The 27,512-nt window shown below is 40.9% G+C and overlaps 1 protein-coding gene across 5 annotated transcripts; it reads right to left on the bottom strand.

The window, feature by feature from the left end:
- Positions 1-314: 314 nt before the first annotated feature.
- On the bottom strand, positions 315-9,072 carry Mterf1 (mitochondrial transcription termination factor 1). 5 transcript variants are annotated; one of them, XM_057758588.1, is made up of 4 exons: positions 8,900-9,066; positions 7,571-7,717; positions 6,556-6,671; positions 315-5,108 (listed from the first exon to the last, which is right to left on the bottom strand). In XM_057758588.1, the coding sequence occupies exon 4, from the start codon at positions 5,081-5,083 to the stop codon at positions 3,947-3,949; it is 1,137 nt and encodes a 378-aa protein (XP_057614571.1). In that variant the 5' UTR covers positions 5,084-5,108; positions 6,556-6,671; positions 7,571-7,717; positions 8,900-9,066; the 3' UTR covers positions 315-3,946. The 5 variants fall into 5 exon arrangements, with proteins under 5 accessions (XP_057614571.1, XP_057614573.1, XP_057614574.1 ...); XM_057758590.1 differs by lacking the exon at positions 7,571-7,717 and having other exon boundaries at positions 8,900-9,065; XM_057758591.1 differs by lacking the exons at positions 6,556-6,671; positions 7,571-7,717 and having other exon boundaries at positions 9,010-9,072.
- Between the last annotated feature and the right edge of the window lie 18,440 nt (positions 9,073-27,512).

Genomic DNA, 27,512 nt, shown 5'->3' with positions numbered 1-27,512 from the left:
TCCTCTAACGCCTCGCCTCCTGGATCCACTGTCCACACCCCTCCAACCTTTTTCCCAATTTCATGTCTGTTTTTCTAATTAACACATTGAGTCCAACTTGTGATGCTCATTTATACACCGGTGTGGAGCCATCCACTGAAACATGGCCTACCTACCAGAAATCCATGCATGTGTGTGTGTGTGTGTGTGTGTGTGAGAGAGAGAGAGAGAGAGAGAGAGAGAGAGAGAGAGAGAGAGAGAGAGAGAGAGAGAGAGAGCAGCTAACTCTCCCTATGCTAGTAGCTATCAACTGTCAATTACCTGTCAGCTAGGAATGAAGACTTTCGTGCACGGTTTGCCCTCTGAGCTGGAATGCTGCCTGACTTGATCTAGTGCAGGTCTTGTGCAGACAGCCAGAACTGCTGTGTACTCATGGGCACAATGACATTTTCATGTCCAGAATATATTGTTTAGCCCAAGCCTGCCCCAACTTCTGGTTCTTAAAATCTTTCAACCACCTCTTCAAAATACTCTGAGTTTGAGGAAAGGTGTGTGTTATAGTAATGGCTGAGCACTCCACAGACTAGCTGTGCATTTCCGCATTAATGACCCTGCACTGCACAAAGGAGTTTCTCTGATGAGAGCTGAGATTAATTAGAGCTGGGCACTAATCTGTGGGCACAGGTGTATATTTAAGGAGCAGTTTGATATCATCCATCCCCTAGGACCTACGAGTTCCCTAACCATTGGTTCTTGGCTATATCTCCAGTACCAGGAAGAGCAGAGGCCTGAGTCTGACTGACTATCTCATGGCTTAGAGACAGGTGTGGTAAAGGCCAACAAACCTCTGCACTGAGGATCTTCAAGATTGTCCCTGTTTATCCCATATTGCCTCAGGAACCTTTGAGACACTGAGCTGTGACAGGACTAGTTTTGATAATGGGAGAAAACAATTGCCAATAGAATATCATCAGCAAGCCATTTGTATTTTTTACTTATCTAATGTGTATATGTGCACACATGCACACAGGTACCCAGAGAGGCCGGAAGGCTATCAGATCCCCTAGAGCTAAAGTTAAAGAGGGTTGTGAGCTGCCTGATGTGGGTGCTGGGAACCAAATCCAGGTCTCAAGAGCAGCAAGTACTCCTAAGTACTGAGCTATCTCTCTAGCCCCCATGCGTATCTTCCTGCTCATTTTAATTATTATCAAAAGATGTGCATGCCTCTGAATTCTTCCAATCTTTAAAAATGTGGCTGACCCATCTGTTTTCACTTGTTTTTCTTTAAAATTCACAAAGCTTAGCTATGTAAGAAGGGAAGAAAAAATGCGAAATACATGCAAGATTTTGGTTCTGATTTAAACCATATTTTAGCAAGGACTGTAAGTAATTTGGTACAGAGATAAAAGATTCACTGTGCAATCCTACTCTTTCCGCATCATTATTAATCAAATAAATACATTTTTCTTAATGCAGTGTTGTGTAAAGACTAATCAATCTATGTGCATGCATGCTTTGCGTTCACTACAAAGTTGTAATATGGAATAATAATTCTCCCACCTACATTCTGAATATCCAGTATCACCATCAACGATCAAGGTACTTTCCCAAGGTACTACACCCAATTAATATATGCTTGCATGGATGTGGTATAAAAAAAAAGCAACAGGAAGAGTGACCAAAACGTGTCTTCTCTCTAGAAGACAGTATCAAGGCTTTTCTTTCTTGTAATTTAACTTCCTGCCCACCCTCCTGCACATCCACTGAAAATACGAATGCTCCTTTCACTTACAACAACAGAAAATATTTTGGAATTTGTTTTGGAATTTGTTTGTATTGCTCTTGTTTGTTTTTAAGAACTGGCTTTCACTGACATTTATGGATCTTTTGTACGTGGGAAGTAAAAAAAGACAAGGTCTCCTGAGTAAATTGGGAGCATGGGATCATGGGAAAGGGGGGGAGGGGAGAAGAGAGAAAGGGAGGGGGGATTGGCTCAAGCCTTCATCAGCAACCTATTTTTGTTTATGGGCCTATGTGCCTAGCTCTGTGGTCTGTGTGCCTCTACATAAGGTCTTATCTGATTTAAAGCTTTGTTTAAAAGGTTCTACTTCAACTGCATTCAAACCCTATTATTTGAAAAGTTAGTTCTGGCTGGACAGTTGATGTGGGAGTGTCATGTATCAATCTGTTGATTTCATTGGTTAATTAATAAAGAAACTGCTTGGCCTGATAGGTTAGAACATAGGTGGGTGGAGTAAACAGAACAGAATGCTGGGAAGAAGGGAAGTTAGGCGGATGCCATGCTGCTCCTCTCCAGGGCAGACGCAATGAAGCTCCGGCCCAACATGGACGTAGGCTAGAATCTTCCTGGTAAGCCACCACGACTTGGGTTAATCAAGATGTGAGAATTAGCCAGTAAGAGGCTAGAACTAATGAGCCACACAGTATTTAAAAGAATACAATTTGTGTGTTGTTATTTTGGGGCATAAGCTAGCCAGGCAGCCAGGAACGCAGCCCACAACTCCCTTCAACAGACAGTCATTATCCATATGCCTGCCAACCACATCTTTAGTGCCCAATGATTGTATATTATATTTCTGTCCATCCTGTATAACTCCTGGCACTTACAACCAAAATTGCTACACAATTTCTGCTAGCCAGGTACAATCTTCAAACGATACAAATTTATTCTTGTGGTGCTATAGAACAGGGCTGGATACTGGTCCCCTGAGCTAATCTCAACACGCCAACAGGCCCACCCCTAAAGGAGAATGTACTTCTGCCTGAGGCGCCTACATTCCTTACCTACGGCTCTTCCTCTATAAAAGCCAAAAACAGCAGACAAATACTGCATCCTCTGACATCTTTACAGCCTTCTTCCATTTTTAATGGCCTTTGATTAAATGACCTAATGACCATCCAAATAATTGAGGATCATCTCCCCTTCTTAAAACTTTTCACCTAAGCATTTTTGAGACAGTCTCAAGGTTATAAACCAGGCTTGTCTCAAATTCACAGTCCTCCTGCCTCCATCTTCCAAGTGCGGAGATTCTTAACTACATTTTAATTTAGTACATCTGCAATGTACTATATCCTCAGCTTCTGGCAACTAAGGTATTAACATCTTTGGGGAGCCATTATTCTACTTTCTAAATTATCCCTGTATAAAAGAAATCAAACACAACCCCTAGTTAATTTTGTCATGGGAAAGTTGTTCAAATGAAAAAAAATGTAAATGATGGAAACTCATATTTTACTATTTTTCTAGGCATTACACATCAGCTATAATGAAATAAAAGAAACTCTTGGAATTGAAAACAATGAGAATAAACAGAACTAATGCATGTAAAAGCATCAATTTCTTTTTCCTGTGTTGGACATCTGATCAAGGTCCTTCCACGTACTGAGAAAGCTTTCGCCCACTAAGCTATAGCCCCAAACCTGCTGACTGTTAAAAGCTGAACAGAAACTGTGAAAGCAAAGACATTGTCCTAATGTAGAATTCAGAACTACTGCTCCATAGCAGCCACAGCCCACACCACATATAGACTGTTACATCAACTTAAACTAGGAAGAAGTAGCTGGAAGGACCATATCTGAGCATACTAACTATGAGTTCTTATGACCTATAAACAAAGTATCCACAGAATCACTATAGCATGTCTGTGGTGAAAATCAAAACTCGTGGGCCAGTAAGATGGCTCAGTGGGTAAAACACTTTGCCTTGAAGCCTGATGACGGAGGCCCAACTCCTAAAATGTGTCCTCAATGTCCACAAGCCATGGCATGCACACACACGTGAGCATTTGCATACGCACGTGAACACCCTAAAAAATATATACACACAAAACACATATACAAATAAATGCAATCTTAGACATTTTTAAAATATTTTTAAAAATAAAACGTTTGCTTTTTGAAATAACACTAGACTGCAACGATTTCTTGAGACAGCTCCAGCACTGCCCTACCCATTTAATCTTCTCAATTTAGCTTTATATCTTTTCTGACTCCAGGACAGGAGAGCAATGTTTGATGAACTCAAATCATACCCAGCATGTACCAACTCTTTGATTCGAGTTCTTAATGTATTTATGCTTGCATCCAAAACCCTAGGGTTTTCAATTATTTGTGAAATGCTGATTTTTTCTTCTATTAGACAGTCTATTTTATCATTAAACTTTTTCTCTGATAAGAAGACCATGTTAAGATAGCTTAGGACAAACTTCTGTACTTCCTCGTCAGTGCATCCGAGAGAGAGCAGCTTCTCTTGGATATTTGCATAGTTTCTTTTGGTACAGTCGTTGGAAAGATCTAGGATTCCAGCTCCTGGGCCACATATCAGAAGCAGCAGATCCTCTGTGTTTAAGTTGAAAGTTGACTGCAAAAATTCAATGTTAGCTTTCACCCGTTTCGTGCTCTGAATTAAGATGGAAGGATTTTTAGAAATTATCTTCCTGACAAAATCTGTGGGATCGTTGTGACCTAAGGATGCACCTGTCTCCTGCAAAAATTCAACCATTTGTTTATTCAAATTCAGGCTATTGGAGAAGGTTCTAGGAGCCCTGGTCAACAGTCGGCAGAGACATTTATTGGTCAATCCAACAGAGCAGAGGAACTTTATATTATTCTCTAAGTTTAGGTTGTTATTAGACCGAAAAAAGGATTCAGGAGAACGCTCCAAAATATTTACAATTTCAAGGTCTGATGCCATAATCTTCCTCCACAGCTCCCACCGCTTTGAAAGACCTTCGGGAGTGCGTGTTATGGCTCGTGGGTACCTTGAGATGATGCTACCAATCACTTTGTCACTCGCTCCTTTGGAGAGAAGGAATGTCCTCAGCTCCTGCTCGTTCGTAACCACTCTGTTGAAAACTCCAGGCTGCCGTCTCCTTGCCAAGTCAATATCAACTCCCATGGTGAGCAAGTTGTTCAGCAGGTCCTCATTCTCCGAAGGTTCCCTGTCTTCACTGTCACATTTCCCACTACAAGGCCGAAATGAAACCGACTTGAGAAAAATTTCTGCTGAATATTGGATCATCCAACCTCTTGAACCAAAGAGGAAGCTCTTTCCCATACTCCAGACTTTTCTCGACGCCATCATCAGATAGCCCAAAGGTTTTCAAATGCTGTGTAAAATAACATACAGTGTTAGCATGCAACATTATATGAATGCATGTGTTAAAGAGCCTATGACAATATTAGGATCCCTTAACCACAACAGGCCTTTCCAGCAGAAAACACCAATTCCTTCAACTTTCCGGGTTCTGCACTCACACTCTGCCTCACTACGTCTGTTGGATCCCAGGGACACAGGGCTCTCAACAGAAAGGGAAGCAGACCGGCATCGCCGCCGCCCCAGACTGCCCTGCCCTTACTGTTCTTCTCACTTCATGTGCCTTTCGTCCATCTGGTGCCACTTCTCCACCATCTCTTTGTCTGGTTTCTACATCTTGGTTTCTTCCTATTAAATGCCATTTTCACTATCATCTTGCCTTTCAACTCGGCAGATATCTGACCTGCCCCTACCACAGTGTAGAAGTGGGAGCTGCGGGGTTGCGTCCCCAGCACCCGGCCACCCACATGGCTAGCTTATGCCCCCAAATAATTACACGGAAACTGTATTCTTTTAATCACTGCCTGGCCCATTAGTTCCAGCCTCTTATTGGCTAGCTCTTACATATTGATCTAACCCATTTCTAATATTCTGTGTAGCACCACGAGCTGGCTTACCAGGAAAGATCTTAACCTGCGTCTGTCTGGAGTGGGAGAATCATGGCGACTCACTGACTCAGCTTCTTTCTCCCAATATCCTGTTCTGTCTACTCCGCCTACCTAATTTTCTGTCCTATTAAAGGGCTAAGGCAGTTTCTTTATTTAACCAATGAAATTAACTCCTCCATCACCACAGACAGTAGATTTCTTTGCTTCTGACCACCTTGATTTCAAACTCTAAATGTAGCCCTAAAAAAACCCAACACTTCCGATTGTCTAATTTCCATCTTCAGTGTCTTTTTCTGGATTTCTGTGATCCCTTTAAATGGATCACAGTGATTCTTAACCTATTCAAATCTCTGGACAACAGCTGCCAATATTAATTTCTACCTCAGTTTACCAAATTATTTCCCTGACTGCAATGCAATATTTCTAAGTTAATTTCCATCTTCAAAACAGGATGGGGTGTTCAATGGTATAGCACATGCTTAACATGCATGAGGCCTTGAGCTTAATCTCCAACACAAAAACAGAAAAGGAGAAACTGGTTTTCCAACTTAAGGGTTCTTAGGTCTTAAATCTGGGACAATTGGCTGAGGTGCCAAATTAACATGTCACAGGCAACCTGGCCACTATGTTCTCCAAGCATGCCCCAGTCCCTACAAGTTGCCACACCCCAACCCTACCTTGAATGCTCCATCCAGCCCAGGAGCTGGGCTGCCCTCCCCACAATTGCTCTTCCCTATATAATCCAGCTATTTGGCTCCGCTGGCCCTTTTAATCCTTTCTGGGCATTTTTGCCTTCTGCTTTCTTGGCCTCCACACAAGGTCCTCCTCTCTCCCTCTCCCCCTTCTCCTCACCTCACAGAGTCCGGCTCAGTCTGCTGATTATGTCCACCTTGAACTCTTTCAAATGCCTCTGGCTGTTTGGCTGTTCTCTTCCTCATATCTACAATGAACCTTCTTCTCCATCACACCTAGGTACAAACATGTCCTCCTTTTATTTCTGAGTAGCTCTTAGTAGGTCAAGCACTCCAATGATGGCCATAAACCCAAAGGTATATAGGTAAATCCAACTGAACTCAATGGCTTGAGAGGGAGGAGAGAGAGAGAGAGAGAGAGAGAGAGAGAGAGAGAGAGAGAGAGAGAGAGAGAGAGAACACAAAGTTGAACGGTTATGGAATGGGATGTGGATGTGGGAGGAGTAGAAGGAGGGGTGAATATAAACAAAATTCTCAAGTAATTAATAAAAAAAAATACATCAAAAAACAAAAAGCAAAAGGCTCTAGCTTGTACAGTTCAACCTTTACCCTTCCAGATCCTCTTGGGTGACCTCTGCTGGAGAACAGAACTGAATGCTATCAGATGACAATCAGACAAGTTTTATAAAGAGCTTTATAAATAAGAGTGTAAAATCCAGTGAGATAAAGAGAAAAAACAGCATAATTCTTAAATTGTACTTGTCTTATCCTGTGAAAATTTCTGCTTTTAAGCCGTGAGGTGGTGGCACACGCCTTTAATCCCAGCACTTGGGAGGCAGAGGCAGGCAGATTTCTGTGAGTTCGAGGCCAGCCTGGTCTACAAAAGCTAGTTCCAGGACAGGCTCCAAAGCAACACAGAGGAAACCTTGTCTTGAAAAACCAAAAAAAAAAAAAAAAAAAAAAAAAAAATTCTGCTTTTAGTGAATTTTCCTCAGATTATTATACCATAGTAAATAGGTAAATGTGCCACAGAATATTCAAGAGAAACTCTAATACAGATAACCAAAAATAAGCAAAAAGGTATGGCAAGACAGTTAAAAAAAAAGATAAAAAATCTGTTAGGATTTCTGTTAGATCTGTCACAATTAGATTTTGTTTCTCTTTATATAACTTACCCTCAAGCAAATACTGTCTAAATCTTCAACATGGCCAAGACTGAACTGGGCATATCTATGCAGTCCCCATAGATAATCAGCTCTCCTCTGATTAACGTCATCTGCGATAAGCACCACGAGGGCTGATTGTCTTCTTCTGTCTTATCCCTACAATCATCAAACCGTGCATCAGCTTCACTCAACACTAACAAGGAAATCTTGTTCTGAATCCTAGTCCATTCTAATCTCTTTGTCTTCCCTGTCTTTTCATCACTTTACCTGACATAACAAATAATGGATTTCACTTTATATATAGTCCTTTTCCTCCTCCAATGTTCCTCTTTTGCTTCTATGTCATACGCATGCACATACATAGATAACTTATATAAATCTAAAGTCTACATTAGAAACATGCCCTATTGTCTCCCTCCACAATTCTCCTATTTCCCTATCCCCTTCTTAGATCCCTACCTCCCCAGCCAGTACTTTCTACTTTCATAAGACACACACCCTTTGTGAGTTTCACTTATATTGTCAAACTGTCTTTTCCTTCAGATAGGGTCAATTTCTGGAATCCTAGCTGTACAGCAGTCTCCCTTTTAAGAGTTGTTGAGCTGAACCTGTAACCTCTGGCAAGGTGACTAAATAGCCTAATGCAGTCTTTTTTTAAGAAAGTAAATACCAAATATTTACTTCTATTTTCTACTCAAAATAAACCATTTTTTAAAAAGTAATGTTAAGTTTAGCGAATATCATGAAAATATTGGTGACTGTAATTAGTGAGGTCTGAGGAGGATTTATGTTCCCTTCTGTCCCACAGATGGACAGCTAACGGGCTTTTTAAAAAAAAATAGGTAATTCCTAGCACAGGGGTACTACAATCCAGCTAATCCTCTGACACAGCATTTAAGTATAGAATTTGTTTTACAGAACTACTTCTTCACATCTTATTTGTCTTACAATTGGAGACTTCGAATATCCCCAGAAAAGGTAAGGAGCTGATATTTCTACCATCGCACCTCCAATCCGGAAAAGGCGAGATATCACCAGCGAGGTAGAGAATAAAGAGACTGATTGTGTGAGTCTCAGTACTTCCCGCAAACTAAATATTTCTCACTCATGAAGAAAACGGCAACAAAACGCCCACCTCCGTGCGAGCTGGGGGAAAGGCAGTGGAATCACAACGGGTAACCAGAACTCAGCGTTTCAAATACATTTTCTTCCTAATCCCCCACATACACTGCGACGTAAAGGGTGGGCACTGTCCCTAAAGTTACAAATTCTGACACGATCCGAGCTCCTCTGCTAGCTGAAGTGTAGAGGGCTTGAGGAGTCAACACTCAAAACCACCTTAGTTCCTCATCACAGGCTTTCCTTATCCCCAGCGCAATTCTGCAATGGCACTGTAGAGCACAGACACGCGACCCACTTATAATCACCGCAGCAGCTCCCAGCCTCACCCGGAGCCACACACAGGACTCGCGCGGTAACAAAACTCGCGGCAGATGACTTTTACTTTCGCTTGGGAGGGCGGAAGTAAAGACTAACTTCCGGCCTCCAGCCGGGCGCGGGTGACGTCATCCGATCTGCGTCTCCCCCCCCCCCCCCCAGGCGGCGCAGGCCTAAATTCTCGCGAATCTGACCCTAGCTGCCCAGCAGGGGGCGGCAAGAGACCGTTCTGGATGCTAGCAAGGGCCTCTGGAGCTGGTTTAGAAAGCAGGGCGGGCCAAGGCTTCACCTTGCTGGGGTTGGCATTCCCTCTGTACCAAGGAACAGGTTAGGTTTTTTATCTCACTCTTCCTCTTAGATTGTTTTATAGATCATTAATTTCTTTTGCATTTTTTTGTTTGGTTTGGTACTTGTAAGAATAAAGGTTTCTCTTTGGGAATTTAAATTACCAATAATCGGTTTACCTGATAAGTGAAGCGACCAGTGGCGTCACTGCCACCTGAACGTTCTTTGCTCTGCCTGTCTGCATTTTCTTCTGTGAACAGAGCAGGCTTCCGCCATTGCGGAAAAGTGTAGCTGAGATATTGGAGCGTTTGGGGAATAGGAAGACCAAAGGTAGAGGGCAAAAGGTGAAGAGCAAGTAAGAAAATGATTAGTAATGTCCCGGCAAAAGGAGAAACTGAAGTAAATAACGAATTGGCAAATCGAATGTCTTTGTTTTATGTCGAGGCCACCCCGACGCTGAAAACCTTGAGTAATGCAAAAACAAAATTTGTATCAGCGAATAAAAACTTATCAGTAGAAAACACCACAGATTACTTAAGCCCCATGCCAAGTATATGCAGAGTCCTGCCGGAGACACCAGAATACAGAAACAGATTTACCAGTGAAGCGATAGTATCGTTCTACTTGAGCGTAATAATACTCTAGGACCATGTCCACCCAGGGGGAGCATTTGCCAAAACTTTCAAAATTGTTATGAAAGGTTGTTTCAAAGTTCCTAAGGACCAATCTTCTAATCTCAGGGCTTCCAGGTACCCAACTAAATGTATGAATGATGAGACTACCTCCATGGAAATCAGGTCTGTGCTGCAGTAAGAGCTGTGCAGCAGGCCCTGTGCATCTGGAGCAGTGTTCTTTTTTTTTTTTTTTTTTTTTTGGTTTTTTTTTTTTTTTTTTTTTTTTTTTCGAGACAGGGTTTCTCTGCGGTTTTGGAGCCTGTCCTGGAACTAGCTCTTGTAGACCAGGCTGGTCTCGTGAAGCAGTGTTCTTCAGTGACCGAGAACGCAGTCTTTAGTGATTGCCGTTACATCTCCTTATGCTTGGGGTTCTTCCTTTCCTCTGCTCCTCTTCCCACTTTTCAATCATGTTCTTGTTCTTAAGACTTATTTTCTGTGCCAAAATCAGTAAAGTTATAATTTGAAAGGGATTTTATTCTTTCAAAACAGGCCCTCGAAGGCAGCTAGTTATGCATTCTTAGGAATGTAATCTTAACAGTATTTAGTAAGGGAGAGGGAATGGGGGGAAGGGCAAGGCCTACAGAGCCATGATTGCCATGCTCAAGCTGGCTAGGGTCTCTTCAAAAACTGTACAGAGTTCTGGTTGATTAAAGCAGTAAAGCTACTGAGAGAGCTTCAATAGCTAACATACTGTAATCTACCAAACAAAAAGCTAGCTCAGTTCCCTTCCCTTTGAAAACAGTGCTTTCTAAGGACCTTACAGTCCTCAATAATTTATTCCAGGCAGTTTACCCTCTCTGAAATTCATCTAAGCAGAGTCTAGAAGGACTCCTCCAGTCATATTTCTTAATATAACAAAAGCCGTGGCAAAGAACTGGATACTGGCTCGAAAAATTTGCTGACTGCAGACCTGGGAGGATCCTGGATTCCGATGGGAGTTGGACTAACAGCTTAAGCAAGACAGAGTTGGCCAAGAGAAAGGAAACAATCCTTTGACATCCTGTTCAGCCATGTGAGTTTAAAAGCCTGTGCCATGTTTTGATCTCACAGAACTGTGCATTTACTCAATTACCATGGAGAAATTTTCAGTCTTGGTAGAGAACTGTTCTTAGCAAAGAGTTGGAAAACAAACACTCAGAAGGGTGGCATTTCCTTGTTCAAAACTATTTACAGTATGTTTTAAAATTCCATCCTTAAAGATTTAGTCCTTTTTTATAGTGTAGTAGTTGTAAATTTAAATGCTTTGAAAGAGGAAACATTAAGCTATAGAAAATTTTTTCTACAATGGGCCAGTTATTATCTAAAACTTACACGCTCATTTGTATACTATTATTTTCTTCATTCCTTCTTTTTTTTTTTTTTTCTTTTTGGTTTTTCGAGACAGGGTTTCTCTGTGGTTTTGGAGCCTGTCCTGGAACTAGCTCTTGTAGACCAGGCCGGTCTCGAACTCACAGAGATCCACCTGCCTCTGCCTCCCAAGTGCTGGAATTAAAGGCATGTGCCACCACCGCCTGGCCTTCTTTCTGTTTTTAATTCTTTCCTGTTTCCTTCCCCCTTTGTGTGTGTGTGTGGGGGGGGGGGGGAGTCTGTGTCTCTGTTCAAGTGCCCTTGGGTCAGAAGAGGGCACCCGATCTCTGAAACCTTCCCAAATCTACTTTCACATCTCTGTATACATAGGAATCATCATTCCCATTTCTATAAATCTTGGTATTCTGTTCAACCATTGTAATTCTAAACTCATTCTATCTGGGTTGAAATGGCTTTAGTACATACATGCCATTCTTCCAGCGCAACAGCAATCCCTTACAGACATGGTGTCTGGCTACTCATCCGTGTGGAGTCCAAGAATCAGTTGTTCTCTAGTCCTCTGGCTCTGCTAACTATACATGCCTCTGCTGCACACAGAACCCAGAATAACTGAGCCCCCACTAAAGTACTCTGCATATAAAAGCACCAAAGAAAATGGAGACCATTACAGAGCTTACATGTACATCAGCCACCTCCTCAGCTCACTCGTTACACTGACTGGCTCACAGTTTCTTTCTTCCAAATGGTCCCCAGAACTTCAGACTCTTCTACTTTTTGTCCCGTTTCAACTATGTTCTGTCTTATCTCCACACTGATATCTCTAACACAAGCATGAGTCTCAACAAAGTAAGTTTTCATATAGGTCCCTGCATGGTTGGGGTAGTGGAGAATACCCCACTATGTCAAAACCTGTTTTCCAAAAAAAAGGCAGTTTATTTCCTGTTTTTCAGAGAAGGTAAACACAAAGTGTTAAATAATTAGTCTTCTATCTTACAGGTACAATGTAAGCAGTAACTGGACCCATGCTATCTGAAACCAGAGTCTCAGCCCAAACTCTGCTCATCTCTGCAGCTCGGAATACAATCCCTCCCCTAGTGAGCACGTAGAAATGGTGGTTGGAGTAAAATGGGCTTGCATTTTGGAGAGTTAAGAACATTGTTGAACCTGAGAATCTCGAGGATAAAAGACTAAATCCACAATTGTCCAATTAAAGCAAGCTGTATTTGGAGGTGCACCTGGGACTGGCAGGCTGGATGTCTCACCCTAAGTCAGGATTTTAGAGAGCACCCCAACCAGCCTCTTAAAGTCTCTTTTATAGGAGAGATAAAAAGTATTCCAGGGTTGAAAAAGTCAGCTGCTATACATTGTTAGAAAGTTACAATGAGCCGGGTGGTGGTGGCTCATACCTTCAATCCCAGCACACTGGAGGCAGAGGAAGGTGGATCTCCGTAAGTTTGAGTTTGAGGCCAGCCTGGTCTATAGAGCAATGTTCCAGGACAGGCTCCAAAGCTATACAGAGAACTCTTGTCTCAAAAATAAAGTTACAATGAAAGGGAAGGAACAAGGGTAAGGATATACACGATGGGCATTGAGTAGCAAGTTTGTGTGGGTTGAAAGCTACATGTTTTGCAGTTTACATCAGATCCAAAAAACAGGAACTTATTCTTAATTACAAATGAAAACTTTAGCTTTGAGAATTTTACACAGGACAAATGGCTTATTTTTTTTAACTACAAACAGAAACTTAACCTGCACAAGACAAACCCCTCTCTCTCTCTCTCTCTCTCTCTCTCTCTCTCTCTCTCTCTCTCTCTCTCTCTCTCTCTCTGTGTGTGTGTGTGTGTGTGTGTGTGTATGTTTGTGTTGTGTTGTGTGTAGTGGTATATTATTCGTGTTTTAATAAATAAAGCTTGCCTGAAGATCAAAGGGCAAAACAGCCACATTAGTCAACTATACAGGCTAGGGAGTGGAGGCACACACCTTTAAACCCAGGACTCAGAGACAGAGGCAGACAGATGCTTGTGAGTTCAAGGCTACTCTGGGCTACACCAGGTCAATCCAGAAAGACCCAGGTGGTGGTGTTTCACAGCTTTACTCTCAGCATTTGGGAGTCACACACATTTATACCAGACTAGGGAGGTGGAGATAGTAGCGATATGGCTGGGTGGAGAGAAGAGTATAAATGGGAAAAGGCAGCAACTCAGTCAAGTGTGGAGTCTGAGGATTTGTGGAAACAGGATCTTGCCCTATTGATCTGAATATTTTGTAGAGGTAAAATGTCTCTGTAGTGGTTGACTGCTTTGCTTTTCTGATCTTCAGATTGAACACCAATATTTGTCTTGGGGTTTTATTATTCGTGCAACCTCTCTCTCTCTCTCTCTCTCTCTCTCTCTCTCTCTCTCTCTCTCTCTCTCTCTCTCTCCCTCTCCCTCTCTCTCTCTCTCCCTCCCTCCCTCCCTCCCTCCCTCCCTCCCTCCCTCCCTTCCTTTATTTCTTCCACCCACCTCTGTTCCCACCTCTCCCTCTGTTCCCATCCCCCAATCCACTCACTACCCCTCTGTTTTAAACAGGAGCATCTTAATTACAAATAGAAACCTTGAGTTGCAAGGACTTAGCAGGACAAGCAGGAACTTATTTTTAACTGTCTTTAACTGAAGACAGTACCTTTAATCTGAAGGGTATATTTTTCCCATTTTGATCTCCTATTAATTTGCAAGGTATATTATTCCTGTTTTGGTCTTACAATATTCAAGTCTAATATATCTAATTAGCATTTTGTGTCATTTTCATGCCTATCTGCAGCTTTCTGCATTTTACTAGTATTAACTAATGTATTGACTATGAAACTCTGTTTCTTTGGCATTAGTTGGCCATTCAATACTTATGCAACAACTGTGGTCACTGCAGAAGCAATGAAACCGTAGAAATACTGTTGCCTTAACATGTCTGGTGAGATATAGTTTAAAACACAGGGCTGTATCAACTCATATCCACGGGCACATTCAGTTCTAAAATTCTGAAACTCTTTTCTATGGGATCTTTCTTCTCTCAGCACCTAAGTAGTGTGGTGATTTATTAAGAAGGTGTCTTATTTTTCTTCCTACCCCATGGACTCAAATCAGTGCAAAAAAGGAGATGAGAGGTAAGTAGGCACTACTTATCAACCACAAACAAGAGGAGTAGATCAGTGCCAAGCCAAACAGCATGGAGGTTTGCCTTCCTGCCCAGCATTCTCATTTCTTTATAATATCTACTGCCATGTATCCTCTGGATCCCAGCGGGCCACTAGCAAGCCAAGTGGACAGAAAGTGTTCCCACCACAGAAGCATGTGCAGAGTTTCCTTCACCACTTTCACCATGAGTTGGACACTTGACATTTTCTCCTTTGTGTGCCCCCCATCACTGCAACCCTTGCAGCATATTAATATCGCCAGGGACTGAAGCCCAGCCCTCTATGCCAGGAGATTCTCATTTAATTGGTAGGATCAGATAATGGTATGATTTTGTGGGATTTTTTTTTTGTTGTTGTTGTTCTTGGAAAAGGTTCTAATTAACAGCCAGAATTTAAAACCTTTGAAACTAGAGTCCTTTTGTATTCATATTCCTCAACTAAACTCAATATGGAGGCTAATTCTATTCCTAGTCAAGGAGAATTCAAGGAATTTCAGGTGGTGTAGCAACACCACAGTTCAGTACTCGAGTTTAATCCCATAGAGGCCTGGACTCTTGGTTTCAGTAATTACACATGGTTGCTGTAGTTATTCATGATCAAACTCTTCTGGCAGGGTCTAGCTTTGACAGCTTCATATGTTCCAGGGTAGGAGTGCGTGGATTAGAAATGATAGGCAAGAAAAACAGAGATAGAAAAGAAATACAGAGACAGGACAGAGTCAGGAGGGCAACCCGGTTTATTCTTATTATCTTTAAATACCCCAATCCAAAAGAGGGAAGAAAGCAAAAGGCTTTTTTTTTTATCATGATGCAAAGAACAAAGTGTCTACTAGGTCAAGATATTCTGCTAGTAGCCACACCTTAAGTCAAATCTGTCAATAACCTTGAAGGAGCAAGACTAGGCCTGAACTCTGACCTTATCCAAGGTGGACGGGATCCACTTCTGTGAACTCTGACACTCTTCCCTCAAAGGAAGATGAGGGGTAGAAGGGGAATCAGTTTCTGGGACAGCAAAGCAGCAGATGCTTGTCCCTCTGCCCCACGTCCTGCTCAAACCACTTTAACAAAGTTGTTCAACATAAAGTGTCACTTAGTGGCAGGAATCTGAGGGAAATTACACCAGGGAGCTGCCCTTCAGTAACACCTCCAGTCAAGCTGCCAGGTGGTTCTCAGCATTTCTGTCTGTCCTTCTGCGGCAGAGACACACTATGACCATTCTCAGAGAGCTTTTATTTTCTCCGTGTTTTGTCTTCTTGATTCCAGAATTGTTTCTCTCTGGATGTGTTTACAAACCTCTCCCATCCTATGGTTTCATCAGGCTTAAGTGCAGGCTGGCATCAGTGCTATACCTAAATGAAAGAAAGGGAAGATTGTATGTTTTTGGAAGTGAAATTTTAGCATAAACATGAAAAAACAACCTTTAGGGTATATAGTACTAATAAAATTTTTAGAATCTCCTTAAAACCATATTCTCAGTGTCACCCTTTCACCAGAAAGCAACACCCAAAGCTGGTTTGCTGGTACTCACTTGTGTCCCAACACTTGGGAGACTGAGGCAGGAGACAGTGGATTCAAGACAGCACAGTAGGCCTAAGTTCAATTAAAAAAAAAAAACATGAAAACAATACAGCCTTAGATAGGAAAGAAAGCTGAGGAGTGAGGAGAGGGAGAGAGGAGGAGAGGGAACCAGAGAAAGAGACAGAGATAGATCGACCAAAATAATGTAATTATTTCAGCTAAGAAGTCAAAGGAGATATTCCATAAAGAGAGACTGACTTTTTGTTCTTATCCTTAAGGCAGAAACTCAGGATATTGTCTTGACTGCCTAGAATTCACTATGTGGACCAGACTAGTTTTGAAATCTGCCTGTCTCTGCCTCTCTCAAGAAACTGGAATTAAATCTTTACTGAAGGCAATCTTTAGTGATATGTTTCTGTTATTAGATTGGTAACGTCCCAACTGAAATTACCTGGTGCGAGTGGAAAGGAAACATAAAACACGCAACAAAACCACTTAGGAGTTTATTAGAGAATATGTGTACAGGAGTTTATTAGAAGTCGGTGTGCAGAGAGAGAGGGCTAAAATATAAATCCAGCTTTTAAAGGCTGCCTAGTGCATGCGCACAGGGGGATGACGTAGCTATGTCATACACAGATGATGGAGCTCATGCGTGTGCACAAGGGTTTACATAGCTGTGTCATACATATGTGATGCAGCCATGCTGCACGTGGGTTTATGCAGGGTCTCTTAAGGTCCCTGGGGCTGCTAGGTAATTTTGCCTGAGGGCTTATCTGCACATATGTGGCCCTGGATCGGAAAATGCCAGCTGTAATATTCTGTCCCTTTAAGAGACAAGCCATGTGCATTCCCTGCAGCCTCTCTCTCCCTCACCATCTTGTGATGGAGGAAGGTCATTGGTTAATTAATAAAGAAACTGCTTGCTCTCACAGGTTAGAACATAGGTGGATGGAGTAAACAGAACAGAATGCTGGGAGGAAGAGGAAGTGAGCTCAGATGCAGGGCAGCTCCTCTCAGAGGCAGACGCAATGAAGCTCCGACCCAGGATGGACATAGGCTAGAATCTTTCCGGTAAGCGCACCTTGGGGTGCTACACAGATTATTAGAAATGGGCTAAATTAATATGTGAGAATTAGCCTAGAAGAGGCTAGATATAATAGGCCATGCAGTGTTTAAAAGAATACAGTTTGTGTGTTGTTATTTCGGGGCATAAGCTAGACAGGCGACCAGGAGCCAGGCAGGAATGCTGCCCGCAGCTCCCCACAACAATCTTGGCTCTCTCTCTGTCCCCTCTCTCCCTCTCTCTCCTCTTTCTCTCTCTCTCTCCCTCCCCCCTTCTCTCCTTTTTCCTTCCCCTCCATAACTCAATTAATAAATATCCAATTCTATTCTGTATGATGTCCCTGTTTATGTGCCTCCCACCTGTCGCCTGCTCACCCTGCTCACTGGGCTCGCCGAGAACCAGCCCACCGCCACATGACTGGGGACCAGCCACATTGGTTTGTGGACCTGCCACCACTGGGATCCCGCAGCAAGCTGCTGGGGACTCGCTACAAATTCATAACACCAGCCATGCTGGTTGGCTAAAATTGTAACACCAGCTAGCAATGATGTGGAGTTTGCTACTCTCTTTTGTGATCCCACAGAAACAAAACTATATGATCTCTCAGTACCAATGTGAGTTTTATAAAATAGTACCCTTGAACTTAATTACAATGACAGTTTTTAAAACAATCCCATTATTATGCCTATAAGAATTCTCATTAGAATGTTTTTATTAAAATTTAAATTCAGGTCCCCAGCCCATGGTGTGACACAATTCCTCCATGTGATAGTTAAGTACACATCGCATATTAAAAAACTGGTACTAAGAATAAATGGAATAGCCCAGCAGTGGCAGTGCACACCTTTAATTCCAGCAGTTGGGAGGCAGAGACAGGAAGATCGCTGTCAGTTTGCAGCCAGCATGATCTACAGGGTGAGTTCTAGGACAGCCAGGACTACACAGAGAAACCCTGTCTGGAAAATGTAAACACATTCAAATATTTGTCTAATTAAAAATACACGCCAAATATATTTGATTTCCTTGGTGTTAAATATAAACCTACGCTTGACCCTTTTGTCTATGTTAGTTAGCCAGTGTGATCTTCTGTGGATGCTTACCTCATAAAAAGGTTTTCAGGTGTTTTAAAGTACTTAAAACAATTCAGTATTTCTCTATAAATGAGAATGTGCTCTCTATTGCACTTGAGATTGTTACAGTCATGATTTATGATCTCTACTATTTTTAGGACACATTTAAATTAGCCATTGTGAGTCAGGTATCTCAATGTATTTAATTCATTGATTGCATTGTCTAAACCGCTCCTTGAATTTCTTCTCTGGATATATTACTCCTACTGTCTAAATGATTCATCGTACCAAGCTTTCTAAGGTGACAAGGCCTGTTGCTCTCTGGGATAGAATGCTGATGTGAAAGCAAGCCTCAGCTCAAAAACTACTTCCTTTCAGTAAAGAGAAAGAGAAAGAACCATCATGTCTAGAACTAGATACTTGGAACTTCAGATCTATCAGACCATATATTGTACCAATGCCAGGTTCAGGAAACAAAGGCATCCTTCCTCTTGGGGTATGTATTATTTCAGTCACTCTGGGGGGTTACGTGCCAGTTCATTTGTATGACGGTAAACTTGCATAAACATCTCCAGAGGAAAAACTGCTATGAAATTTTGAGGGGTGGGAGGGCAAAGGGAAAGTTTCAATGAGCCGGCACTGATCTGATCTGTAAACATTTGCAACTGTGTTGTAAGAAAGCATGTCACAATGTCATTTTTTCTATCATAGTCAATATGTTTTAAGGGATTTATTTACTGTGATTTTCTTTGAGAATCAATGATTTAGCCACAAAATATAGTATTTGGGAGTCTTCATCTATAGGCAATATAGCATTTTGTGAAAGTATTATGACTTTTATAGTCCCTTTTTCTTTATTAAAGTTTTAGCTTTTTTCTTCAATACTTCATGATTTTATAGTTTGAAATGCTTCTAAACTTTGAAATAAGTTTTCAGAAATAGGATTTCTATTAATTTCTTAAGTGGTTTACAAATATCATTTCAATTTGTGATCTGTAACATATCTTCAAAAATTCAACACTCTTCAAGAAATGTAGTATAATATTATGCTAGACAATTACTCTAAGACTGTGTATCCTATATGAAACAATTTGGCACAAACGCCAGGGCCAAAGGGAAATCTTTTCTTTCTTTCTAGCCATCAACTCTGCAGTTCTATTTAAATGGAAGAGATCCAACTCCAATGGCATATTTACAAGGCAGGAAAGTTTTTAAATGTTAAAGTTAAGAGATCCAAGTCTCTAATTACTTGACATTATTTTTAGGCTATGTGTAACGGGAGAAGAGTGTATTCTCTTGTCAACTAACAAAATAACTTAGTCCTCTTCAAATGATAAAGTGGGTTAGAGGACATAAAAAGTAGTTATCAAAGGACATCTTTATCCTGCCTCATGGTATATTTGTTTTACTTTTAAGAGCTATGTCTATACAATTTGGAAGAAAGTTACAAATACATAAGATAAATGTAAATTTCTATACCGTTCCTCAGTCGCCCAGTTTCCCTCTCTTGATGCACTCTGTCCAATGTCTTGGAGGTTCTTCCAATGATAATTCGTGATGTACCAACACATACCAATAAATGTTCCCTGTCCATCCATTTTTAATTCCCATCTCCCCTTTCTTTCGCACCCTCTTCCTCTCCGTCTCTCTCCTCCCCCTTTCTATGTCTGTCCTTTCCATTCTCTCTCTCCCTCCTTCCATCTACTTTTTTTATATGAAAGCCAGTGTGATCATGTTCTTTTCTGTTTCTTGAATTTATAGTCTTGAAGTTTGTTCTGAGTCGGTACATAAGAAGGCCATCATTCCAGCTTGTTTCTGCATAGTGATCCACTGTGTAAGGTCGTTAAAATCTCCTATGGCGTTCCTTACAATGAGTGATAAGATGCTTTCCATTTTCAACCATCACAAGTAATTGGCAGCAAATATTTGTGTGCTGGTGATGAATAATAAATGTTATCTGCAGAACAAACACCGATGCCTTGAGATTTAATCAGGGTAGGAACATTTTCACTGTGATAAGTAGGACCAAATTGCCCTTCATAAAAGTTATACCCACTTTCACTTCCAATAATAATGTATGAGAGGGAATCAAAGTAGCTTATGATTCACTTATTTCTTTGTAACAGAACAATAATTTATTTATAGTTTATAAATTAGGGACAAACATATTCGAAGAAGGAACAAGCTGACAGTGTATAGCAACTAATTCAGTTTGTTAACAAGTGAGAAAATCATATCACAAGAAGCATTTTATTATTTTGTTTGTTTTGTTTCTTTTTTGTTTTGCTCCTTTTTTATTAGTTCTTCGATAATTTCATACAATGTATTTTAATTATATTCAACTCCACTCATGTTCATCCTACCCTTACCTGCCCACGCAACCTTATATCTTTTTTTTTTCAATCCATCAAGTCCAACTTGTGCTGCCCAAATATATTCTTGGATGTGTGGCCTTCTACTGAAGTGTGATCAATTTACTAGAGGCAATGCTCTTAAAGAAATTAAAAAATTAAATTAAAAAGTTTTAATTGCCAATACCTCCTCAGCAAGGGATGGGACTTCATGTCCCACTCCCCTCTCTGTGCTGGGATTTGAGCTGACCTCAGCTTGCACAGGTCTTATGTATACTGCCATATCAACTGTGAGTCCATGTATGCAGCTGCCCTGCTGTGCCCTGAGCCTGAAGTGAAGGGGGTGTGATGTAGATCTCCCATTTAGGGCTGAGCACTCTGCGGTCTCTTCCTCTCTCCACCTTGGCCATATTAATTAACATCCACCACAAGAAGCCTGTCAGATGAGAGTTGAGAGATACATCAATCTGTGGGTCACTTTAACAACTATGACCCTTTAGTAAAATAGCAGTAGTAGAGTCTTCATTATTGAATTATAAAAATAATTGTGCTTTTAATTCATGCATTTCTGGAGAGTGTGTAGTGTGAAGAATGGTACGGAGAAGTAAAGGTCAGCAAGCTCAGTCAAGTTTAGAGGTGTGTAAAATGTGTTTATGTTTCTGTTGTTTGATGTTTTGCTTTGTGAGTGCTTTACATCTGAATTATTCTGTGGTTTTAGAATCTTTTCTCGATTTTTGAGAATCTGACTATGTGAGTACAAGAATGTCCCAGCTTACAGATATACTCCAAGTTTTCATTTTATTTTATTTTGGTACTAATTGATTGTCTTGAAATGAGAGGATGTGATATAGGGTCCCATTTAGGACTGAATATTTTAGTCTGTTGATTTTCTGCACTTTGGTAAATTGTGGGTCTCTGCCTTAATCACCACCTACTACAAATAGAGGCTTCTCTGATGAATGTTGAGAGATGCATTGAACTATGGATGTAATGATAAATCATTAGGAGTTGATTTATTCTATGTCCATCTAGCAGAATAGTCATGCTAGATTCTCCTCTAGAGCCTGTGAGTTGTCTAGCAACATTCTTGATCTGAAGATGATACCATTTCATCATGATGGATTTCATCTTGTGGAGAAATATTGAAATCGAGTCAGAAATTGGTTGGTCATTTCCCTCATGATGTTTGTGCCACTTTGCACCAGTGGGCATGTCTTGTCAACCAAACATTAGTATAGCTTGCAGAATTTATAGGTGGGTAAGATTGACAGTTACTTTTCTCCTCTTGTAGTGTCTGTATTACATTCCAACACTATGGGAGCTAGCCAATAGGGATGAAGCTTCCAGGACAATACCAGCTTGTTCTGTCTTCAGCAATGGGATCTTAGCATCAAATTTAAAGAGTAACCAGTAGCATTGTCTATAATGTGTAATGTTATTCAAATTAATTTTTCTTATTTTACCCAATTGTTTATCATGCTATTTTGGCTCTAATCTCAAATAACAGAGTCAAATGTGGCAAAAAAACCACTTTTGTCCAGTATTTTACCTTAACATGGAACTCTAAGGCATAGTTCACCACAGTTACAACATCAAATGTATATCACATGAAAATAACACATCTCTTCAATAACAGGCACGAAATACACTACCATGATTAAACAATTTATTTGACACATTATTTGAAACATTAAGTCCTGATTCACTATAACACCATGGACATCTTTGCTAATGGAAGAATCAGCATTGTATATGACGCCAAAGCAATAAGTAGTTTTAAGCTTACATGGTCAATTCTTGATCCAAATCCCCTTTAAATATCAAGTTCATGGTCATAGCTACTTAAAGTTGGCTGTGCTTAAGCTGTCCTGAAATTTTACAGATAAATATCTTCTCTTTTAATGAATTTACCTTACAAAGGATTCAAGAGTATAAAGAAAATACGTTTTACATCTCTCTAATAAACAAGTTTCCTTGTACAAATTGTAGGAGTCAGGCTTGGGATCATTAGAATAATACATCTCCAGAAGACACTACCATGGTGATAAACTAAAAGGCAATGTTCCAACCTGCTTTGTTGTACTGACTGGTTTTATTTTTTTTATTAATACAGAAAAATGACTTTCAAAAACTTAAGGCTGGGGCTGGAGAGATGGCTCAGTGGTTAAGAGCATTGCCTGCTCTTCCAAAGGTCCTGAGTTCAATTCCCAGCAACCACATGGTGGGTCACAACCATCTGTAAAGAGGTCTGGCGCCCTCTTCTGGCCTTCAGGCATACACAAAGACAGAATATTGTATATATAATAAATAAATAAATAAATAAATAAATATTTTAAAAAAAAACTTAAGGCTGGAGTGGAATGTTTCCCAAGAAATTATTCCTTGTATGTATATCTATGATATCATCACATCTAAACAGATTTAGACTAAATTACTATCCCACACTCATTTCTTGTGTGCACCTTCTGTGAATTTCTTCATCTATTAGTCTTTTAAAAGATTTCAAATACATCAATGAGTAGGACACTTGCCTAACTTGGCACCAACATTTGCATAATCAATCAAAAGTTATTCATGCAGAATTTAGAGGGACAGCTTAAGGACACAGCACATAATTCAATCTGTGAACCCTTGACATTGATGCTCAGGTCCACAGAATCATTCCGATGACTGGATGGTGTTATTAGATGCTCAGGCCCACAGAATCACTCAGATGACTGGATGGTGTTATTAGATGCTCATACCCACAAAATCACTCAGATGGCTGGATGGTGTTATTAGATGCTCAGACCCACAGAATCACTCAGATGACTGGATGGCGTTATTAAATGCTCAGGCCCATAGAATCATTCAGATGACTGCACTGTGTTATTAAATGCTCATACCCACAAAATCATTCAGATGACTGGATTGTATTATTACAATGTTTTGAAAAAGCAGTAAAATATTTCTTTTCCAGAATATGTTAGTTTTTTGTTTTTATTTCTTTTTTTTATTCTTTTTTAATTAAAATTTCCAACTGCTCCCAGTTTCCCATTTCCCTCCCCCTCCTCCCATATATTGCCCCCTCCCCCGCTCCCCTCCCCCTATACCCACTCCTCTTCTCCTCCCCCCAGTCCATTCCCCCTCCCTCTTGATACTGAAGAGCAGTCCAAATTCCCTGCCCTACAGGAAGACCAAGGTCCTCCCACTTCTATCTAGGTCCAGGAAGGTGAGCATCCAAACAGGCTAAGCTCCCACAAAGCCAGTTCATGTATTAGGATCGAAACCTAGTGCCATTGTCCTTGGCTTCTCATCAGCCTTCATTTTCCGCCATGTTCAGAGAGTCCAGTTTCAACCCATGCTTATTCAGTCCCAGTCCAGCTGGCCTTGGAGAGCTCCCAATAGATCAGTTCCACTGTCACAGTGGGTGGGTGCACACCTCATGGTCCTGATTTCCTTGCTCATGTTCTCCCTCCTTCTGCTCCTCATTTGGACCTTAAGAGCTCAGACCGTTGCTCCAAATTGGGTCTCTGTCTCTCTCTCGATCCATCGCCAGATGAAAGTTCCCGTGCCATTCTCCTTGGCCTCTCGTCAGCTCTCATTGTCCGCCACATTCAGAGAGTCCGGTTTTATCCCATGTTTTTTCAGTAGCAGTCCAGCTGGCCTTGGTGAGCTCCCAATAGATCGGCCCCACTGTCTCAGTGGTTGGGTGCACCCCTCATGGTCCTGACTTCCTTGTTCATGTTCTCTCTCCTTCTGCTCCTCATTATAACCTTGGGAGCTCAGTCCGGTGCTCCAGTGTGGGTCTCTGTCTCTATCTCCATCCATCGCTAGATGAAGGTTCTATGGCGATATGCAAGATATTCATCAGTATGATTATAGGATAGGTTCATTTCAGGTTCCCTATCCTCAGGTGCCCCAATGAACTAACTGGGGACATTGCCCTGGGCATCTGGTAGCCATTCCAAGTTCAAGTCTCTTGCCAACCCTTAGGTGGCTCCCTTAACTAAGGTATGAGTTTCCCTGCTCCCCTATCCCACCTTCCTTTATCCCCAATCACCCCAATTCCCCCAGTTCCCCTCATCCTCTCCTTCACACTTTTCTCTCCCCATCACCCCTCATCCCCATCCCACCCCACCCCCAAGATTCTAATTTTTTGCCCATCAATCTTGTCTATTTCCCATAGCTGGGAGGATATCTATATGTTTTTCCTTGGGTTTACCCTCTTGTTTAGCTTCTTTAGGATCACAAATTATAGACTCAGTGGCCCCTATCCATGGCTAGAAACCAATTATGAGTGAGTACATCCCATGATCTTCTTTTTGGGTCTGGGTTACCTCACTCAGGATCGTATTTTCTATTTCCATCCATTTGCATGCAAAATTCGAGAAGTCATTGTTTTTTACCGCAGAGTAGTACTCTAATGTTTATATATTCCACACTTTCTTCATCCATTCTTCCATTGAAGGGCATCTAGGTTGCTTCCAGGTTCTGGCTATTACAAATAATGCTGCTATGAACATAGTTGGACAAATGCTTTTGTCATATGATAGGGCATCTCTTGGGTATATTCCCAAGAGTGCTATTGCTGGGTCCAGGGGTAGGTTGATCCCAATTTTTCTGAGAAACCGCCACACTGATTTCCAAAGTGGTTGCACAAGTTTGCAGTCCCACCAGCAATGGATGAGGGTACCTCTTTCTCCACAACCTCTCCAGCAAAGGCTATCTTTGGTGTTTTTGATTTTAGCCATTCTGACAGGTGTAAGATGGTATCTCAAAGTTGTTTTGATTTGCATTTCTCTGATCGCTAAGGAGGTTGAGCATGACCTTAAGTATCTTTTGGCCATTTGAACTTCTTCTGTTGAGAATTCTCTGTTCAGTTCAGTGCCCCATTTTTTAATTGGATTAATTATCCTTTTAAAGTCTAGTTTCTTGAGTTCTTTATATATTTTGGAGATCAGACCTTTGTCTGTTGCAGGGTTGGTGAAGATCTTCTCCCAGTCAGTAGGCTGCCTTTTTGTCTTAATGACAGTGTCCTTTGCTTTACAGAGGCTTCTCAGTTTCAGGAGGTCCCATTTATTCAATGTTGCCCTTAATGTCTGTGCTGCTGGGGTTATACATAGGAAGCGATCTCCTGTGCCCATATGTTGTAGGGTACTTCCCATTTTCTCTTCTATCAGGTTCAGTGTGTTCAGATTGATATTGAGGTCTTTGATCCATTTGGACTTGAGTTTTGTGCATGGTGATAGATATGGGTCTATTTTCATTCTTCTACAGGTTGACATCCAATTGTGCCAGCACCATTTGTTGAAGATGCTTTCTTTCTTCCATTGTATACTTTTAGCTCCTTTATCGAAAATCAGTTGTTCATAGGTTTGTGGGTTAAAATCCGGGTCTTCTATACGATTCCATTGGTCGACTTCTCTGTTTTTATGCCAGTACCACGCTGTTTTCATTACTGTAGCTCTGTAATAGAGTTTGAAGTCAGGGATGGTAATGCCTCCAGAAGTTCCTTTATTGTATAAGATTGTTTTGGCTATCCTGGGTTTTTTGTTTCTCCATATAAAGTTGATTATTGTCCTTTCAAGATCTGTGAAGAATTTTGATGGGATTTTAATGGGGATTGCATTGAATCTATAAATTGCCCTTGGTAGAATTGCCATTTTTACTATGTTGATCCTCCCAATCCAAGAGCAAGGAAGATCCTTCCATTTTCTGGTATCCTCTTCAATTTCTTTCTTCAATGCCTTAAAGTTCTTGTCAAATAGATCTTTCACTTCCTTGGTTAGAGTTACCCCAAGATATTTTATGCTTTTTGTGGCTATCGTGAAAGGTGATGATTCTCTTATTTCCCTCTCTGCTTCCATATCCTTTGTGTATAAGAGGGCGACTGATTTTTTGGAGTTGATCTTGTATCCTGCCACATTACTAAAGGCGTTTATCAGCTGTAGGAGTTCTTTGGTGGAGTTTTTGGGGTCGCTCATGTACACTATCATATCATCTGCAAATAATGCAAGTTTAACTTCTTCCTTTCCAATTTGAATCCCCTTTATCCCCTTATGTTGTCTTATTGCTATTGCTAAAACTTCGAGAACTATATTGAAGAGGTATGGAGAGAGTGGACAGCCTTGGCGTGTTCCTGATTTTAGTGGGATGGCTTTAAGTTTCTCTCCATTTAATTTGATATTAGCTGTCGGCTTGCTGTATATAGCTTTAATTAAATTTAGGTATGACCCTAGTATCCCTAATCTCTCCAAGACTTTTATCATAAAGGGATGTTGAATTTTGTCAAATGCTTTTTCAGCATCTAATGAAACGATCATATGGTTTTTTTCTTTCAGTTTATTTATATGATGGATTACATTGATAGATTTGCGTATGTCAAACCAGCCCTGCATCTCTGGGATGAAGCCTACTTGATCATAATGGATAATTTTTCTAATGTGTTCTTGGATTCGGTTTGCCAGAATTTTGTTGAGGATTTTTGCGTCGATGTTCATGAGTGAGTTTGGCCTGTAATTCTCTTTCTTGGTTGGGTCTTTGTGTGGTTTTGGTATCAGAGTTACCGTAGCTTCATAAAAGGAATTTGGCAATGACTCTTCTGTTTCTATATTGTGAAATACATTAAGGAGTATAGGTATTAGGTCTTCTTGGAAGTTCTGGTAGAATTCCGCATTGAAACCATCTGGTCCTGGACTTTTTCTGGAAGGGAGGTTTTTGATAACAGCTTCTAATTCTTCACGACTAACAGGTCTATTTAGGTTGTTCACCTGGTCCTGGTTTAACTTTGGTATATGGTATTTATCTAAAAAAGTGTCCATTTCTTTTACATTTTCCAGTTTTGTGGCATACAGGCTTTTGTAGTAAGATCTAATGATTCTCTGAATTTCCTCTGTGTCTGTGGTTATGTCCCCCTTTTCATTTCTGATCTTATTAATTTGCAAATTCTCTCTCTGCCGTTTGATTAGTTTGGATAGGGGTTTATCAATCTTGTTGATTTTCTCGAGGAACCAGCTTTTTGATTCATTGATTCTTTCAATTGTTTTCTGTGTTTCTATTTTGTTGATTTCAGCCCTCAGTTTGATTATTTCC

This window comes from Chionomys nivalis, chromosome 26, assembly GCF_950005125.1.
Source record: "Chionomys nivalis chromosome 26, mChiNiv1.1, whole genome shotgun sequence".
NCBI classification, from domain to species: Eukaryota; Metazoa; Chordata; class Mammalia; order Rodentia; family Cricetidae; genus Chionomys; species Chionomys nivalis.
Note: the sequence above shows the minus strand (reverse complement) of the source record. Positions and strands in the feature narration are given on the sequence as shown.